Raw genomic sequence first — 20,286 nt, forward strand, 5'->3', positions numbered from 1 at the left:
TTGATTGATTGATTGATTGATTGACTGGCTGATTACAGCACTAGTGAATGAACCCACACCTTTGCCCTGCCATTTTTTTTGGAGACAGGGTCTTACTAAGTTGCTAAATTGCCCAGGCTCAGCTTGAGCTTTTGCTCTTCCTGCCTCAGCCTCCCAGAGTGCTGAGATTAAAGGCATGTGCTAACATTCCTGGCTTCTTTGTCTTTTTAATATGGTGATAGACATATAGTAATGTGTGCAAGCACTATTTTATGTGCATGAAAAGTAAATGTTTATATATGTGTGCACTCCTGTATCCTCCATCTATATCAACATATAGAATATTTCCAGCATAGTGTTCTCCTCATGACGTTCTTTCCCACTTAGTACTCTTCCATCCCAAAGTAAACTCTATACTATCCTAACTGCTACAGGGACAAGGGCACCATGTGTGCAGGGATCCTGAGCTTTCCAAATATTGAACCAGCCCCACGTACTCCAGAAACTTTGAAGGGTTTTCTTTCAGCATGCTGTCCTCAGCCTAGGTCAAGCTTGAACCTAAATTCACTCACAGAAATGGACAAAGCTCCCAAGTTAGAAGCATTTCTGACAGCCCTCTCACCTCAGCAGAGCTCACTCCTCTCTAGTTAATTTTGCTTTTGTCATGTTTGCTTTCCCAGCTCCATGCTGTTTTTGAAAATAAGATTTTTTCAACATGTATTTTTATATTTCATTAAATAAATAGTATATATACGGAAGCAATATAGCAATGAATGAGACGTTGATTCCTGTTACATTATAGGTGCTACACTTGATCTTAGGCAGAAAGCTGAGAAGCGATCCTATTACATGACAAATGAGAAATTCCTATGTCCCAGGGGTTTGTTTTAACGTTTGAATTCTTTTTATTCTTACCCGTGATTTATATCATTCATGCAAAGCAAATTCAGTGAAAATGTAAGGTCATTACCTTTTGATATTAACACATGATTAATAGCTAAGGCATAAGTTAACATTTAAGCTGATTCATCATTTACTAAGCACTAATGAGCCAGAAACTGTTCTGCATATGACCAGGGATAAAAATGAATAGACAGGGACACAAATTTCTGCTCTTGCAATGCTTGCATTCTACTCTGAGGAGATAGATAATGAATAAAGTACAATATCTAGATTTGACAAGAAAAGAGAAGGTGAAGCTGGGCAAGGTGGGAACATCTGTAATCCCAGCCTCTGGGCAGCCGAGGCGGGGGGTCACAAGTTCAAGGCCAGTAATGATTTGTGCTGCCTCAGAATCATTGCAGTAAGGGGGAGACTTCTTACTTGGGAACCCTTCTATAAATAGTAGGGAACCTATTTTAGGACGAAAGGTGGTTTCATTTCTGATATAAAATGTTTTGTTTTGTTTTGGTATAGGAGATCTAACTCTAGTCCTTGCACTTGCAAGGCAGGCAGGGGAACTACTGAGCTAAATCCCCGGCCCCCTTATAAAATGGTTTTGAAGTTTTCTTTTTTCCATATCTTTTGGTGATACCTGAGAATAAGCCTCAATATATAGTTAGTGTTTCTTTAATATCTTGGATCTTCTCATTATAACTACAGGCAAAGCCTGTAATTCCAGCTACTTGGAAGGCTGAAGAAAGGATTGTTGAATGCGAGGCTAGCCTGGACAACTTACTGAGACCCTGTCTTAAAAAATTAAAAACAGGGCTGGGGATGTAGCTCAGTGCTCCTTGGGTTCAATCCCTGATACCACCCAAAACAAAACAAACCAAAAACCCACTGTAAGATAAATAATTAATATATCTATTTTAACTACTTTAGTTAAATTGAGGAGCCAATGCCACCTATAGACAGGCCTCCACTTGTAAGGCTAGGACTTCTATCTATTACATAATGGCATGTCTAAGCCTCCTTCGTACATCAGACTTAATTCCTTGTATGCAGTTTTTTTGAATTATCACATGATGATGCTCCTTGCTAGGACAAGTGGGACAGAGTAGTTGATTCAGTAGCCGAGTATTACAACAGTACTTAACACCAAAAATCTCATCTATTAGAAGGTAGATTCATTTGTATATTGCTTTTTTATAGTTATAATAAATTTTAAAGTCATGCAATGGAATTTTTATGACAATTTAAAATGTGTTCACATGCTCTTTGTCAGAGGATAGATGTTCTGGTCTATTGAACTATATAAAGGTTTTTCTACAAAGAAATATATTAGTACATATTTCAAATTTTTCAGGTATGTCAATATTTTTTCATTCTTTCTCTTACTCTTTTTTTTTAAAGAATCAACACAGACTGTCCAAGCTCTACAGCATTCAACTGTTGATGGTCCACTCACAGCAAGCAAAGATTTAGAAATAAAGAACTTAAACGAAGAAATTGAAAAACTAAGGAAGCAAGTAGCGGGTAAATTTCTGTGATCTATCATTAATTGAGTTTGGTAGATTTTTTAAAATAATGTATTTGTACGTAGTTGCTTCCCGGTCTGTGATACATGTTGTGAGTTCTATGTCAGTGAAAGAAAGACAAAAAATAAATGGGTTCTACTGTTAATGAGCTCTGTTTTTCTCTCGGAAGCAGTTATACGAATAGTCACTGGAATATATTTGAGAAGAGGATGGGGGAAAATAAATACAGGTACATGGAGAGGAGCATCTAACCCAGATTTAAAGAGAATAAGGATGACTTTTTGGAAGACCTATTTTTACTTTTGGAAATTGAATTGGAATTTGTCTGGCAAATCATTTGAAAAAAAGATATTAGGAGTGAGAAAAGGAGGGACACTGTAGACGAGGGAACTGTACATATGTAGGCATTGAGCTTTGTGAAAATTGATTTTCTTTGTAACAAAGCTCATTTTTCAATGCATTGCTGAGACTAATTAAAATTAAAATTGCCAGATGTTTATAGGCCCATTTTATTCATTTATTGTTTATTCCAGTTAGTAAATCTTTATGAGCACCTACTACCTATCAGGTGTTGTTTCAGGCTGTTTTTTTTTTTGGTACCGGGGATCAAACTTTGGTCCTTGCGCTTGTGAGGCAGACACCGGAACCACTGAGCTAAATCCCTGGCCCCTGTTTCAGGCTTTTGAAATGTAGTACTAAGCAAAAGTCTTTGCCCTTGCTTGGGTTGAGAGTTCAAGAGATGAAAAACAATAAATATGTAAGTATGTAAATGATATAATATGTTAGAAGATGATGAGTCCTAAAATTAGAATAGAATAAAGAGAATGAGTTTAAATATTTGAGAAGAGAAGTTTTATCATTGTAAGTAGGTAGGTCCTGCTGTAGACTTGAGAATGTGAATGAGAATGTGATATGGTTGTAAAATTCTGGAGAAGATAGGGGGCTTAACCATACAAGTAATTTAGGGGATCCATGTTCCAGGGAGAAAGACCAGCCAGTACAAAGCCCCCAAATCAGAATGTGGGTCATGTATAAACAGAGCACAGGATGGCCGGAACAGAACGAATAGGCAGGGAGAATGGAAGGACCTGAAGTTGGAGATGTAAAGGGATAGAAGGGGTTTGTTGCCTTATCAGTAGCATCTTGGTGGTTATTATAAAGTCTTTGCTTTTTATTCTGAGTGAATAAAACCTGTTTTCAGAATTTAGAGGTATCGCGTGATCTAAGGAAGTAGAGATACAGAGCAGGGCACTGTATTAGCTAGAATCATCAGGCATCTCCAGACATTTTTAGTTGTTTCAATTTGAGACAAAAATAGCCGAAAGAAGAGTTGGGCATAGTGGAGCATGTCTGTAATCTCTACACTGAGGAGGCTGAGGCAGGAGGATCAAGAGTTTGAGGCCAGCCTGGGCTACCTAATTGAGATCCTATCTCAAAAAACCAAAACTGTGTTTATACTAAATACATGTGGAGATCTTAAATCTGAGCATAATTTATAAAAGTGGCTTGCTTCCTCAGAAATATCTCTATCAGATTTCTGTAATTTGGGGTTGTAGATGTGGCTCACTGGTAGAGTTCTTGCCTAGCATGTCCAGGGCCCTGAGTGCAGTCCCCATTAACTCCCCCCTCCACAATTCTGTAACTTTATATGTCTAAAAATAGGTTGTATCTGGAATATGGTAAGTGGAATAATTTACTTTAGTCCCAATGATAAAACATTAAGAATGGTACTGATTGTCATATTTTAGGGTCGTACAACACTAAAAGGCAGTGGAACACAAGACCAGCTAGGATAATCGGTGGAACTGGAAAATTTTCTCATGAATCTATATCAGATTTATATTTCCTTGCAATAGACCATGATTTTGCATAGTAGTAGTTTTTGAAATCCTATTTTGAAATTAAAAACTGCAGTAAAATAGATCTAAAACATTCAACAATCTAGTAGTTGACTGCTTTATCAAAATAGTGGTGAGTTTCTTTGTTGGCTCAATGTAATTTTAAAATTCTAAAGCATTGTGCTCTCACTTACATTACCATTTTGCCAGTATCCAAAGGGAATCTGTTTGGCATCTAAACTATTATATATAGAATAACAGTAAATAATCCCATTTTAGAGATACTGCAAATGGTATTTTCTTTCTAATTTAGGTGTTCATATAGTCATTATCAATATACAGAAATCCAACTGATTTTTGTATGTTTGTTTTAAATTCTGTGATACTGCTGAATTTAGCTCTAGGAGAATTGGTCTTTTTTTTTTTAAAGATTCCTTGAGATGCTGTATGCTAACAATTATGTCACCTACAAATAGAAACGATTTTTTTATTTCTCTCATTCTGATCTGTATGCTTTTAAAATTTTTCTTGACTCATTGCATTGGCTAGAATTTATTGCACTGCATTGAAGAAAAGCTCAAAGAAGGGCATGCCAGTGCTTCATTGTTAGGGGGATAGCATTTAGTTTTCCACCTGTAAGTGTAATATTAGTTGTAGGTTTGTTTTTTTGGGGGGGGGTTGGTACCAGGGATCGAACTTGGGTCCTTGTGCTTGCGAGGTAGGCAGTGAATTGTAGGTTTTTATAGATATTCTTTATCAAGTTAAAAGTTTTAGTCAGGTGTGGGGGTGTATACTTATAATCCCAGCACTCTGGGAGGCTGAAGCAGAAGGATCACAAATCTAAGCCAGCCTGGGCAACTTAGCAAGACCTTGCCTCAAAATAAAAATTAAATAAGGAAAGATAGGGAGGAAGGGAAAGAAGGGAAAGAAAAGAAAGAGATAGGGACATAGCTCAGTGTGAAGGCAGTGGATTCAATATCTACCCCAAGTTAAAAGTTTTCCTCTATTTTTATATTTCTTAGGTTTTTAAAAATAATAAATGGGGCCTGGGATTTAGCTCAGTGGTTCTGCCACCTGCCCCATAAGCCCAAGGACCTGAGTTCGATCCCCAGTACCAAAATAAATAAATAAAAATAATAAATGGGTGTTAAATTTTGTCAAATGCTTTTTCTCAATCAGTTGTGCACATATGATTTTTTTTCTTCAATCTGTTGACATGGTGGATTACGTTGGTTGATTTTCTGCTGTTGAGCCAGTCTTATATCCTGGAATAATAAGAAAATTGGTTATGGTCTGTAATTATCTTTACATATTGTTGAATCGTATTCCTAATATTTTCGGTGGTTTTTTTTTTTTCATTTATATACATTGACCTGGAGACCGAGGCAGCATTCACAATACCCCTTAGTTCTCATAGTTCTAAAGTTTCAATTTGCTGGAACTCACAAGCTGCCTGCCTATGGATCAGCTCCCCAACCTCCCCTATGGACACTAACACGGGCTGCTTGCCTGAAGGTCAGTTACACTTCCCCAGATTCCCCGTACCATCAGTACATAGGCTGCCCACTTGAACGAAGCCATACCAAACTAGTCCCAACTCCCTTTCTTAGCCCTCTCCCAACCTCCTCTTTCAACCCTATAAAAAGCCGGAGTCTGTAACTCACTTGGTTCTCACACCAGCAGTCCCCTCTCAGGTTTATTGCTAATAAACCTGTTCTGTTGCGTTCTCATCTGTGTTCCTCCTTTTTTCTTACATACATGAGGAATACTGGTCTTTAATTTTCTTGACCCTTTTCTTGCCCCTCCCCCTTCCTCCCTGCTCATCAAGGAAATAGCACCTAAATAAAATGAATTTGGAAGTGTTCCTTCCTGTTCCCCTTTCTACAAGAGATTGTGCACAATAGGTGTCTATTTTTATAGAACTCTCCATTGGATCTAGGCTTTGAGATATCTTTTGTCATAATTTTCAAATTATGAATTCAGTTTTCTTAATAGTTGTAAAGCTAGGTGGATGAGTTGTGGTAGTTTGTGATTTGAGGGAAATTAATCTGGCCTAGCTTGTCAAACTTTTATGTGTTGATGCGTTCATATTATTCCATTTTTATTCATGGTTCTCGACTGTCATTTTGATGCCTTCAGTGTCTGTAGAGAGAGCTCCATTTACTGCCTGATATTGATGATCTCTCTCTCTTTTTCTGTCCTCCATTCTCCCTTGCCTCTTTCCCTCCATCTCCTTACCACTTCCTCTTTCTTTCCTTCTTCCTCTGTCAATTTTATTGACCTTTTCAGAGAATCAGACTTTTGCTTCTTGATTTGTCTCTGCTTTTCTGTTTCCATTTCATTGAGTTCTCCTCTTTATTATTTCCTGCTTTCTTCTCTTTCTTCTGCTTTGGGGAGCCACTTAGATGAACTGATTTAAGACTTTTGCATGCAGTTACTGCTATACATTTTTCTCTCAGTACTGTTTTTACAAATTTCAATATATTATATTTTCATTTGGTTAAATGTTGTATCGCCTCTGACTCATGGATTATTTAGAAGTATGTTGTTTAGTTTTTAACTGTTTGAAGAGTTTCCAGTTATTTTTCTATTATCAGTTTCTAGTTTAATTTTGCCGTAATTGAATACCTTCCAAATGATTTCAGTTCTTTGAAACTAGCTGAAGTTTAAGATATGTTTTGTCTTAGACTAAATCATATAAACAGTATTTTTATTTAGGTTAAATTCCTGTAACATGAAACTAATCTTTTTATTTATGGTACTGAGGTTGAACCCAGGACATTTACAAAACACACAAAAAGTTACTTTTTATTTTGAGACAGGATCTTGGTTGCTAAGCTGCCCAGAACTTGTGATCCTCCTAACTCATCCTCCCAGAGTGCAAGGATTACAGGCACATGCCATTATGGCTGACTAAAACTAGTTTAAAGGGTACAGTTTAGAAGCAATTTGTATACTGACAGTATTGTATACCCATTGCTTCTGTTTAGCTATAAAACAGAATCATACACATAAGCATTCTGCTTTTTTTTGGTCCTGGGAATCAAACTCAGGACCTTGTGCTTGCAAGGCAGGCACTGGAACCACTGAGCTAAATCCCCAGCTGTCATTCTGCTTATTTTAACGTCTCATTAACCCTGACAACCATTAATCTGCTTTGTCTTTCTATGACATTACCTATTCAGTATATTTCTTATAAATTGTCTAGTGTATGTGTGATTTTTTGTGTCAGACTTCTTTTACATAGCATCATATTTTGAGAGCTTTTCCATGCTGTAGCATGTATTAATACTCCATTCCTTTTTTTTTCTCTTTCTTTCTTGGTACCGGGGATCAAACTCGGGACCTTGGGCTTTCCAAGCAGGTGTCGGAACCACTGAGCTAAATCCCTGGCCCTCCATTCCTTTTTATTTTAGCTGTCTTGGTAAATGTGAAATGGTGCTTCATTGTGCTTTTTATTTGCATTTCCCTCATGACTCACAATATGCTATTTGACCATTTGGTTAAATTGTGGGGGTTTTGGGGGCATTTTTTTTGGTACTGGCGATCAAACTTAGGACCTTGCGCCTGCAAGGCAGGCAGCAGAACCACTGAGCTAAATCCCCAGCCCGGTTGAATTGTATTTTTTTTTTTGGTACTGGGGATTGATTGAATTGTATTTTTAATCCACTTTATCAATCTCTTCCTTTTAGTTTGTGTATTTATATCACATTTTTATATCACTTATATTTAATATAATTGTTGATATGTGATATATATAATTATTGTAATTTATATTAGGGCTTATGTCTGCCATTTATTTTTTGTTTTGTCATTTTTCATTTCTTTTTTCCTCCTCTTCCTTTAAATTACTTTGAAGAGTTTTTTAGAATTCCATTTTTGTTAACCTATATTTTTGAATATATCTCTTACAGAAACTTTTTTAGTGGCTGCTCATTTTGCTAATTTGAGTGAAGTGTAATATTGTTATCTCCCTTTATATCTGTGTACTCACTGTGTAATTGTTTTATGTTTTCCCTGCACATACATTTTAGGATCACACAGATAAGGTTTTAATGTTTCCTTCAGCCATGAATGATTATTCAAAAAACTCAAGAAGAGAAATCTTTTGTATTTACTCATATTTTTGTGTACTGTACTGTGCTCTTTCTTTCTCCCATATATTCCAGAGTTCCTTCTTTTGTTGTTTCCTTTTTGTTTACAGAACTTCCTTTAGCCATTCTTTTAGGGTAACCCTGCTATCAACAAATTCTTCTTCTTCTTTTTTAATCTGAGACTATCTTGATTTTTTTTTCATTCCCAAAGGATATTGTTGCTGGGAATAGGAAACGGGGTCCACAGATTTTGTTTTTTAAGCACTTAGAAAATATTGTGCTGAAAGAAAAGAGTGGGAGAGAGTGGGGGTGGGGGGGGATATTGTGCTGCTTCCTTTAGGATTACTTGGTTTCTGATGAGAAATTTAGTATTCTTAGTATTTTTGCCCTATATGTGAGATTTTATTTCCTGATTGGTTTCAAGAGTTTTTCTTTAATTTTCTGTTGTTTAGTTATAGTGATGTGCATTGATATATACTTCCTTTAGGATTACATGGTTTCTGATGAGAAGTTCACTGTTCTTAACATATATATACATATATATCTACATGTATATATATATATGTATATATATATTTTGTACCAGGGATAGAACTCAAGACCTTGTGCTTGCGAGGCAGGCATGGTGCCACTGAGCTAAATCCCCAGCCTTGTTCTTAGTATTTTTGCTCTATGTGTGAGATGTTATTTTCTCTGACTGCTTCCAAGAATTTTTAATTTTCTGTTGTTTAGTTATAATGATGTGTATTGATATGGATTTCTGAATTTATTCTGTTTGAGATTTTTTTTTCATCTTGAATCTGAAAATTTTTGCCTTTTGCCAGAATTGGGAACTTTTAAGGCTTTATTTAAGTGCTTTTTTCAGACCTGCCTAATTTTCTGTCTCCTACTAGAACTCCCATGACATGAATGTTAGATTTTTGTTGTCATCTAAAGAGTCCCTGAAGCCTGTTTGTTTTCCATTCTGTTTTTTCTCTCTTGTTCATACCGGTTAATTTCTGTTTTTCTATCTTCAGGTTCACTCTGACTTCTTTGTACTGTTAAGCCCACATGCTGAGCTTTGTATTTCTATAGCCTTGTTCACTTATAAAATTTCCATTTTTTCTTTATATTATTTGTTTCTTTCTATATCCTTTCTATGTCCTTGCTCAGATCTTCTGTTTGCTTGTTTGAAGTATGTTCAGAATTGCTCATATAGGCATTTTTATCATGGCTGCTTTAATGTGTTTGTCATATAACTGTAGTGTCTCTGTTATCTAGCTGGTTTATATCTGATAATTGTCTTTTTCATTCAAGTTGAGATTTTCCTGATTCTTAGTAAGATGTGTGATTTTCTGTTATACTCTAGAGCCTATCTAAACCATTTCATTTGGCTTTTGTTGGCAATACTCTAGCAGTAGAAAGGGGATTTATGCCTTATTAGTGCCAAGGTGAAGTAGAAGTCTAATTTCCCTTCTTGGCCATTCTTGAAACTCCACGGTGTTGTTACTGCTGAGCATTGTTAGTTTTAGCCACCAACATGATTTCTGCTGATTCTTTGGTGAGGATGGCTTTATTGCCACTGGATAATGTTGAAAGTTCTTAAGATCCTCTCACTTCACCCCAGAGGGAAGAGAGGGGAGCACCTTTGCTGCCCTGTTAGAGGTAGAAGTCTGGGTTCCCCACATGGTGTCCACTGATGCTTTGTCAGGGGGAGGCGTGTGCTTGTTACCAGCTAGTGAGATGAGCCTCCTAACTATCTACCAGTCTTTCTCTGTCACCTCACTTGTGGCTGAGTTTGGACATTTCATTATAGCCTTACGAGATTGGAAACTCATTTCTCCTTTGTGGACATGAGTGAGCATGGAAGCACAGCCTTTTCCACCATTTTCTGAGTTTTCTCTCTTGACAATAGACAAATAGTACATGGCCCTTTCCTTGTCCTTTGAATAGGAAGAACAAGCTTTTATTCAGGCTTTTTCTCTATATTTATTGGCTTTTCTGGGTTGCCATCTTCTTCAGCTCTAACTCTGGGGTATATGTACCAGAACACACACAGACACACACACACACACACACACTATTCAGTGTTGACCTTATTGGGAAATTTGATTTGGTTTTCACCCAATTCAGTTTTCTACCAGAGTCATGGGAAGAACTAAGTTCATGAACTCAGATACCACTGTAATTACCATTTTAACCATTCTTAAGTTTGTAGTTCAGGTTATAAAGTACATTCACATTATTATGCAACCATCACCGCCATCTATCTCTAGAACTTTTTTTATCACCTTGAACTGAAATTCTGTATCTATTAAATAATTATCCATTCTTTTGTCCCCTTGCCAGTCACTGGCAGCCACTATTCTACTTTCTGTCTCTATGAATTTGACTGTTTTAGGAATCTTATGTAAGTGGAAACTTACAATTTTATCTTTTTGTATATAGCTTATTTCACTTAACATAATGTCCTAAGGTTTATCCATGTTATAGCATGTGTTAGAATTTTCTTCCTTTTTAAGGCTAAGTAATATTCCATTGTATTAAAATAACATTTTGCATACCCATTTCTGTCAACTGAATACATACCTTTAGTCTACCTTTTGGACATTGCAAATAATGCTGCTATGAACATAAATGCACAGAGATCTAAGATACCACTTTCATTTCTTTTGGGTATATGCCCAAAAGTGAATTGTGGATTATATAGTGATTCTGTTTTTAAATTTTGTGTGGTATTAGAGATTGAACCCAGGGCCTCCTGAGTGCTAGTTAGGTGTTTTGGCAGTTATCTATGCCACCACCCTTAATTCTGTTAAATTTTAGGGAGACTTAATTTTTGGAGAAAGCACAGCACTATTTTCCACAAGAGCTATACCATTTTCATTTCCACTAGCAACATTCATTTGTTCTTTTTTCAGTTCATAAATAATTCACTTGTTACCATGTCCTAGGAGTTATACTACGTACTAGAGGCATGCTGATGAAGTTGAAGGTAAGGGCTGTGCTTCATTCACTGTTAGACACAAGCCATCGTAGGTTTGAATCAAATACTGTTTGTTATAATGAAAGTAAAGGCTCTTTTGCCTTAGGTATTTTTATATCAAAGGTGGAGATAAAAACACAAACTCCTGTACACACCGATGTGATGAGACCTCAGCTCTGGAGGGAAAAGTGTCCAAGGCACTCTCAATCTAATATTCCTCCAAATACTTCCTGAGCAAAGTACCCACCCATTAGTGACTTCATGTTTTGCATTTCTCTATAGCAGCAGTTTCCAATATTTTTAAAAGTGTAAGAAGTTTATAATGATTTGGAATTTCTTTTTTTTGAGTACCGGGGATCGAACTCGGGCTAAATCCCTGGCCCATGCAATTTCTTTTTAATATTTGCTTTTCTTCTTCTCTTCCTCCTCCTCCTCCTCCTCCTCCTCCTCCTCCTCCTCCTCCTCCTCTTCCTCCTCTTCCTCCTCCTCTTCCTCCTCCTCCTTCCCCCTTTCCCCCTCCTCCTCTTCTTCTTCTTCTTCTTCTTCTTCTTCTTCTTCTTCCTCTTCCTCTTCTTTTTTGGTACCGGCGATTGAACTCAGGACCTTGCACTTGGGAGGCAGGCATGGTGCAACTAAGCTAAATCCCTGGCCCTAATATTTACTTTTCTTACGATATTCTGAGTTCATGTGGGTAGGGACAAAATTAGTTTTCCTACTGTATTCTTGGTGCCCGTTTCAATGTCTGGTACCATATAACAAACTAGTATATAAATATTTACTGAATGTTTGAGGACAAAATAAAAATTTATACCCTCATTTAATATTTCATGTGAGAAATAAGGGGATATTTTTGTTTTCTAAGTGAACCATGTATTACAGTATACAGTATGCCTTTTAAACTTCTGTATTGCCTTGAGGTTAGGTATTTGTGCTTCCTTATATTGCCTTTGTCTCTTAACCCTAAACTAATATTTGTCTTTCAATCTCTATTTCAGTCACCACCATTATAATTAGGAGTAAAATATCTTCATGTCTCAGAAGAGTAATAATTGGGGGTGGACTGGGAATTGAACCTAGGCCATCCCCAGGCCCAGCCAGTTTTTAATTTGAGACAGGGTCTTGCTAAGTTGCCCAGGTGGGACACAAACTTGTGATCCTCCCACCTCAGCTTCACAGAGTACTGGGATTAAAGATGTGTGCCACTGTGCCTGACTCTATAAATTATTTTATGAAAAGAATACAATGGAATAGCTATGGAATTGCTGCTTGTGGATCAAGATGTTTGACTATTCTGCAGACTTCCCTGTGACTCCAGTTCTGACCCCCTTTTCAATTTAGTAGTGTTCTACTTTATTTATTTATTTATTTATTTATTTTTAATTTTTAAAATTTTTTTTGGCACCGGGGATCGAACTCAGGTCCTTGTGATTACGCAGCAGGCAGTGAAACCACTGAGCTAAATCCCTGGCCCTATTTTATTTATTTTTTTAATTAAAAGGTCTAACTAGTTTCCCAGACAGCTCACTAACTCCTAGACTCAAAGGATCTTCCTGCCTCAACCTCCTGAGTAGCCAGGACTACTGGCATGAGCACTGTGCTTGGCTCTAGTGTTGCACTTGGAGTGCTCTCTTAATATCTCTCACTTTTGCCCTTCTCTCAGATCCTATTAGCACAAATAACCTACCACACAGTCTGTATTTGACTTTCTTATTTATTTATGATGGTAAGAGTATTACTCTTGTCTTCCTAACTTGGTTATGTCCTTCAGGACAGAGATCATACTTTATATGTCTGATATGCCTCACCATGCAAAGAAAAGTATTCCATGTATATTTTGCCTTCTTTAACTCCTCATTACTAACAGGTGGAATTTCGGAGGTTTTGGGGGGGTTTTTTGGTGTTACTGGGGATCGAACTCAGGACCTTGCACTTGCCAGGCAGTCGCGGCGCCACTGAGCTACATCCCCAGCCCTTGAATTTCAGAATTCTAATAGCAGCCATAAACTAAGAATATTTAGTTGGTATAAGCTAATATACTTTCTTTAGTACTGCTTTTTCTGTTCAGTAAAACTGGTTTTTAGTAATTTAACTAATTGTTATGGCCAATTGTTTTGCCTAAGATATTTTTAATAGTCTTTGCTAATGATTACTTTCAAAGTTTTAATCAAATGCTACTATTTGTTATAGTCAAAGTAAAGGCTCCTCTGCCTAACCCATTTTACCCAATAGTTGACTAAAGTTTGAGGCATTCTGGATTTTCTTGATTTGGAGTTTGTCTTTTCAGAATTCAGAATTCTCTTTTTCAAATTAAAGGCACTATTCTTTCCTCCACAATAGAGAATTTAATTTTTTTTAAATCCAATGAGTTTCTCTTTACTAACATTTCTTAATTCAGTATGTTTCCTTTTATGCTTGTCATAATTCACAGGTTGTTTAAATGAATTATTTGAACTTTTTAAGCATTTACAAAGTGTCTAAAATGTGAAACATAATATATATTTCTCTACTTAAGTCCATTATAAAGCAGCCAAAATAAAATGCTGTTGTGAACCTAAAGTTAAACCTGTGCTGAAATAATACAAAAAATTATCCTTATAGGCAGTAGAAGCTATTCTAATACAATTTGTTATAAACTTTATATGATGCATAAATTTCATGAAATACTAAATTCTTTGGTTTCTTACAAAGAACAGTTGAAAAGAGTCAATAATAATTTGCAAAACATTTTAACTATATTATAGTAGAACCCTTAAAAGCAGAAGAAAGTAAGCTCAGAAAGGATTATTCAGTAATATTAGGATTGATTTTTCTTTAACCATGTAATTAAAATGAACCAGGAAATAACATGTCAACTGTTTCATATATTAAATTTTGACTCCTCATTATTGGATACAGCAAACTAAATTGATGGCTACCTTAGAAATCGCCTAATGTTAGGTGTTAAATAACAGAAAATGTCATTTAAATGTGTTTGAAAGAAATTAATCTAAATAGGAAAATTTCCTTACAAAATGCCAATATTTGAGAAAATTATAAACTGTTCTGGACATAAGACTGAATACCCTGTGATCTTTAGGATTAAACACCTTATGGCCTATAGTTTTTTCTTCAAAGACTTTCATTAAATGATACTATTACTATAAATTAAAAACTAGTTAAATACATCTTTGCATATATCTTCAAAACTTATTAATCCAGGTGTGATGGTACATGCCTGTAATCCCAGGACCTGGGAGGCCAGGCCAGGAGGATGTCTAGTTCAAGGCCAGCCTAGGCTACATACAGATTAGTCTGTTCTACAGAGTGAGGCCCTGTCTTTAAAAAAAATAAACCCCAGGGGCTGGGGATTTAGCTCAGTAGTTTCACCGCCTGCTGCACAAGTGCAAGGACCCGAGTTTGATCCCTGGTACCAAAAAAACCCCCCCAAAACAAATCCTTTTTTACCTGAAGCAAGTTATTCAACTTTCTGAGTTACTTTATCTGGAAAACTGGAAGAACTGATTGAGATCAAAGGTTTTCAGTATTTAGTTTTAGAAGTTAGAGTTTATTTTTCACATAGCCAGTGGTGAAATTAAGCTAGGTAATCTAGAGCCACACTATTAGAAGCAAAGCAATTTTACAATAATTGGAGTAACATCAGCATTATGACCCTTAACAATAGTGGATGCAAATTTTTTTTTTTGGTTGGTTGGCTTTGTTGTGTTTTTAAGTTTTAAGTGTTTAATTGCTCTGAAGCTGTTCTTTTTGGAAGTCATGGGTTTTTTTCCTAATAAATACACAAAGCATTTCTGAACATAAAGTTTGCATATGTATTTACTAGCATATGCCATTCACCATCTTTACAGTGAATGTATAGTATGTTAATTTGTCATGAATCCTACTGGTATTTGGTGTCAGTGGACCTAATGCCAAATTCATAGTGTTTCTTGAAAGGAAATTGTTTTAGTTGTTTTATACCATATTCAAGCATTTGCTTTTATATAAAGGTAAAACAAACATTTTCTTTTGTTTTTAGAATCAAGTCATTTGGAACAGCAACTTGAAGAAGCCAATTCTGTGAGACGAGAACTAGAGGATGCTATTAGACAAACCAAGGCTTATGAAAAACAAATCAAAACTTTACAACAAGAAAGAGAAGAACTAAATAAGGTGAAAATATATGAATTGATTATTAAAGTCTTCCTATGTTCTTCATCTTGCATGATTTGAATAATGACAGCCTTCATAACTAATGATAACAATGTAGTATTTTTATTTTTTTTAAGTTGGCTTAAAAATTCAAGAATTGTTTTGGTGTATATAATGTGATTATTAGGTAATAATGAAACTTTTATATGCTTGAGGCTTTAAAATTCAAAATTATTTGTTCATTTGGAAATTTATTTTTTTGGAAGGGGGGGTACCAGGAATCAAACTCACGACATTGTGCTTTCGAGCATGGTTCCACTGAGCTAAATCCCTGGCCCCTCATTTTTAAATTTAATCAGAAATCTTACTTAAAAGTGAGTGTTACTGAAAAAGGCAATTTGAAGAAATTGATAGAATATTTAGTGTCTCCAGAAAAAAATAAAAATGCAGGCATAATTTTCAGTATAGCTTACTAAAAACATTTTTAAAAGACTATAGTTTAAAATTACTTCAGTGATTTAATTCTTTAAATGTCAGTTTTCCTTTCTGAAGCACCATGGATAAACAAACTGAAGTCATTTTAACAAGAGCTTTGTATAACACTTAAACAGTATTTTAAATAGTGCTAGAAACATAAACAAAATTGATAGCTAAGACTCTGTAACACAGCCCAGTAGAGTAAATAATGTTAAAGCAGTAGAGAAAATACTTAAACTACCTGTTGTTAAGTACTATGGCTTTCACTAATTCTAGCCAATGTAAACAAGAGATTAGTAGTTTGTGACATAGTGTGAATTGCATTCAATGATGTAAGATATAATGCCATGATTAACAGAGAATGAAGTCCTTTTGGGGAAAATTTGTAAGTCTTGCTACCATTAAGGAAATAGAGGGAATTAAAAATAAAGAGCTGACCAATAGTGGTAGCACACACCTATGATTCCAGCACTCTGTGAGCCTGAGACATGATTGCAAGTTTGAACCCAACGTGAGCAGTTTAGTGACTTGGCAAGACTTTGTCTCAAAATTTAAAATTAAAAAGGCCTGGGAATACAATTCAGAGTGAAGGCCCTAGGTTCAATCCCTAGTACTGCAATCAAACAAGCAAATGAATAAAATAAATCAAAAGGACTAATAGAGAAAGTTATTAAAGATTAAATTGAGTCAGATAAATACATTTTAACTTTATTCCCACTGCATTTCCAAGAAATGATTTGTATAGATCCATCTAAACTCATGACCAATTTAATAATATAAAGCATATATAATACATGTTCTATTTGCTTTAATAATAATTTAATAATATTAGTGGTTTACTAACTTGTATCTATTTGTAGGATATACTCAGTCAAATTTAATTAACATAGGGTAAAAATCTGATTTTAAATTTGTAGTAACATGTATTTTGCCAATTCTTAATAAATTTTAATACTAAAAATCCTTTTAGTATAATTTGAGAAGAGGGTGGTACTGAAAAGAAACATTACACCAATAAAGAATTTTAAGTAGGACCCAACCCCAAAAGAGAACTACAGGCCAATCTCCCTAATGAACATAGATGCAAAAATCCTCAACAAGATACTGGCAAACAGAATACAGAGGGTTATCAAGAAGATCATATACCCTTACCAAGTCGGATTTATGTCTGGGATGCAAGGATGGTTCAACATTCATTAATCAATAAATGTAATACACCATATTAACAGAGTCAAGGACAAAAACCGTATGATCATCTCGATGCAGAAAAAGCATTCAACAAAATCCAGCATCCATTCATGATAAAAACCCTATAGAAAATTGGAATAGAAGGTCTTTATCTTAACCTGAGTAAGGCTATCTATGAAAAACCAACAGCCAACATCATACTAAATGGTCAAAAACTGAAAACTTTCACGCTAAAATCAAGAACAAGACAAGGATGCCCACTATCACAACTCCTGTTCAATATAGTTCTGGAAACATTAGCCACAACAATTAGAAAAGAGAAAGGAATAAAAGTAATAAAGATAGGAAAAGAAGAAGTTAAACTGTCATTATTTACTGACGATATGATACTTTACATAGAAGACCCAAAAAAGTCCACCAGAAGACTTCTAGACTTAATTGACAGATTCAGTAGAGTAGCTGGATACAAGATCAACAGTCAAAAAACAATAGCCTTCTTGGACACAACAGACTCACTGAGAGAGAAATTAAGGAAACAATTCCTTTTACAGTAGCATCCAAAAAAATGAAATATCTAGGAATCAGTCTAACAAAGGAAGCAAAAGACCTCTACACTGAGCACTATAGCACTCTGAAGAAAGAGATCGAAGAGGATATAAGAAAATGGAAAGACATCCCTTGCTCCTGAGTAGGAAGAACCAATATAGTGAAAATAGCCATACTTCCAAAACTACTATATAGATTCAGTGCAATGCCAATTGAAATTCCAACAATATACTTCACAGAACTAGCGAAAACAATCCAAAAATTCACTTGGAACCATAAGAGACCTAGAATAGCTAAAGCAATTCTAAGCAACAGAGACATGGCTGGGGGTATCACAATCTCCAACTTGAAACTATACTACAAAGCTACTGTGATAAAAACAGCATGGCACTGTCAAAGGAACCGACCTGAGGATCAGTAGAATAGATTAGAAGATGCAGAAACAACTCCAGACATGCGCAGCCACCTCATCTTTGACAATGGAGCCAACCACCATCATTGGAGGAAAGATAGCCTATTTAATAAATGGTGTTGGAAAAACTGGATTTCAGCCTGTCAAAGATTAAAACTAGACCCATACCTATCACCATGCACTAAACTAAGACCAAAGTGGATTAAAGATTTAAATATTAAGACAGAAACACTAAACTTGCTGGAAGATAAGTTAGGTAGAACTCTTGAAGAAATTGGCACAGGAAAAGACTTCATGAACAGAACCTCAGTAGCATGGGAACTAGCAGAAAGAATCAACAACTGAGATCTCATCTTATTAAATGCATTTTTTTTTTTTTTGGTACCAGGGATCAAACTTGGGTCCCTGTGCTTGCATAGCAGGCGATGAAACCACTGAGCTAAATCCCTGGCCCGGGATCTCATCTTATTAAAAAGCTTCTGCACTGCAAAAGAAACCACCAATAGAGCTAACAGACAACCTACAATATGGGAAAAAAATTTTAGCAGCTGTACCTCAGACAAAGGACTACTATCTAGAATATATAAAGAATTCAAAAAAATCAGACCCCCCAAATTCAAAGACCCAATTCAAAAATGGGCATCTGAAATGAACAGACTTTCTCAGACAAAGAAGTAAAAGCAGCAAACAAATATATGAAAAAATGTTTAGCATCACTGGTCATTCGAGAGATGCAGATGAAAGCAACCCTGAGATTCCACCTCACCCCAGAAAGAATGGCTGTTATCAAGAAATCAACAACAGTTGCTGCTGGGGTTGTGGAGAGAAAGGAACCCTTCTCCATTGTTGGTGGGAGTGCAGACTGGTGCAACCACTGTGGAAGTCAGTATGGAGATACCTCAAAGAACTAGGTCTAGAGGTCCCATTTGACCCAGCTATTCCCCTGCTGGGTATCTTCCCCAAAGAATTAAAAGAATCATACCACAATGATATATGTGCACCCATGTTCATAGCAGCACAGTTTGTAATAGCTAGAGCTTGGAATCAGCCCAATTGCCCATCAACTGGAAACTGGATAAAGAAGATGTGGTTTTTTAGTAAAATGGAGTACTACTCAGCCATAAAGAATGAAAAACTAGAGTCATTTATAGCTAAATGGATGCATATCGAGGTTAAGTAAAATAAATAGGACACACATGTAAACAAATACTGAATAGTTTCACTAGTGTGAGAAACTGATAGTGTAAACAAGGGTTAAAATGATTAAAATGAATAATTGATAATTTGAAATAGGAAAAAAGGTCCAAAGACGAAGGAGTGAAGGGAGGGGAAGGGGAAAGGAAAAGAGGGAAAGGAAAAACTATGAGAAAAGAAAAAAAAAAAAAAAGAAATGAAATCTATGTAAATAGGAAAGGGTGGAGGGGGTGAAGGGTGCATAGGTAATGGGGGAAAAAAAAAATAACCAAGATACATCATGTACAGGTACAAACACCCAATGATAAATGTAAACGAATTGTATACTTAAAATGTACCAATAAAATGTACCAATAAAATTAATTTAAAATTTTTTTAAAAAGAATTTTAAGTATTAAAAAGGAATTTCATTTTGTCCATATCCTTAGCAATATTTCTTTATCAATATTTTTAATCTTTTATCTGATAATAGCTATTCTAACTGTTGTGAAATGGTATTTTATTGTGATTTTGATTTTGATTTCTGATTAGTGATGTTGAACGCCTTTCCACATACCCATTAAGCAGTTAGTTTTATGTCTTCCTGGGAACAGTGTCCATTCTGTGTCCAACAGCTTTTCATATTACCAGATTTACCTATTTCTGTTCCCAGAATTTTAAGGCAGAAGCCCTGTCTCTGGAGGTCCCAACAGACCAGGCTCGGTCACTCATTCCCGTATGCCAATCAAGAGAAGCAGTGGCAAGAAAGGAGTTTTTAATCAGCGCGGGCTCCCGGAGAATAAATATAAAGATGTTCAAGATCTGTCTTCAAGGGGCCAATAGGAACTTCAGAGTTTTGTAGAGAAAGGAAACAAAGGCAGGGGTTGGGGGTTTGCATATTTAGCCAAGTAGGCAGTCTTCATCAAGTTGAGGGCTGGTTGATCATTATCTCTGGACTGATTCTGTGATGCTTAGAGATAGCCACCATCGCTTGAGGAACCAGAAGGCTAGCGAGGCCAGTGACTGTGCCTTCCTTCATTACTTTTGGCCAGTCTAGTCTAAATTG

The 20,286-nt window shown here is 35.9% G+C and overlaps 1 protein-coding gene across 23 annotated transcripts in view; it reads left to right on the forward strand.

Moving 5' to 3' along the window:
* Cdc42bpa (CDC42 binding protein kinase alpha) overlaps positions 1 to 20,286 on the forward strand; it is a 277,951-nt gene that overhangs the window by 157,543 nt on the left and 100,122 nt on the right. For all 23 annotated transcript variants that reach the window (XM_087194275.1, XM_087194284.1, XM_087194283.1 and 20 more), the window contains 2 exons: positions 2,275 to 2,397; positions 15,312 to 15,445. In XM_087194275.1, the coding sequence (XP_087050401.1) occupies positions 2,275 to 2,397; positions 15,312 to 15,445 (257 nt within the window). The remainder of the gene's footprint in view (positions 1 to 2,274; positions 2,398 to 15,311; positions 15,446 to 20,286) is intronic.

This window comes from Heterocephalus glaber, unplaced genomic scaffold (assembly GCF_053883595.1).
Source record: "Heterocephalus glaber isolate CG9 unplaced genomic scaffold, H.glaber_assembly_v1.0 deba00001600, whole genome shotgun sequence".
NCBI classification, from domain to species: Eukaryota; Metazoa; Chordata; class Mammalia; order Rodentia; family Bathyergidae; genus Heterocephalus; species Heterocephalus glaber.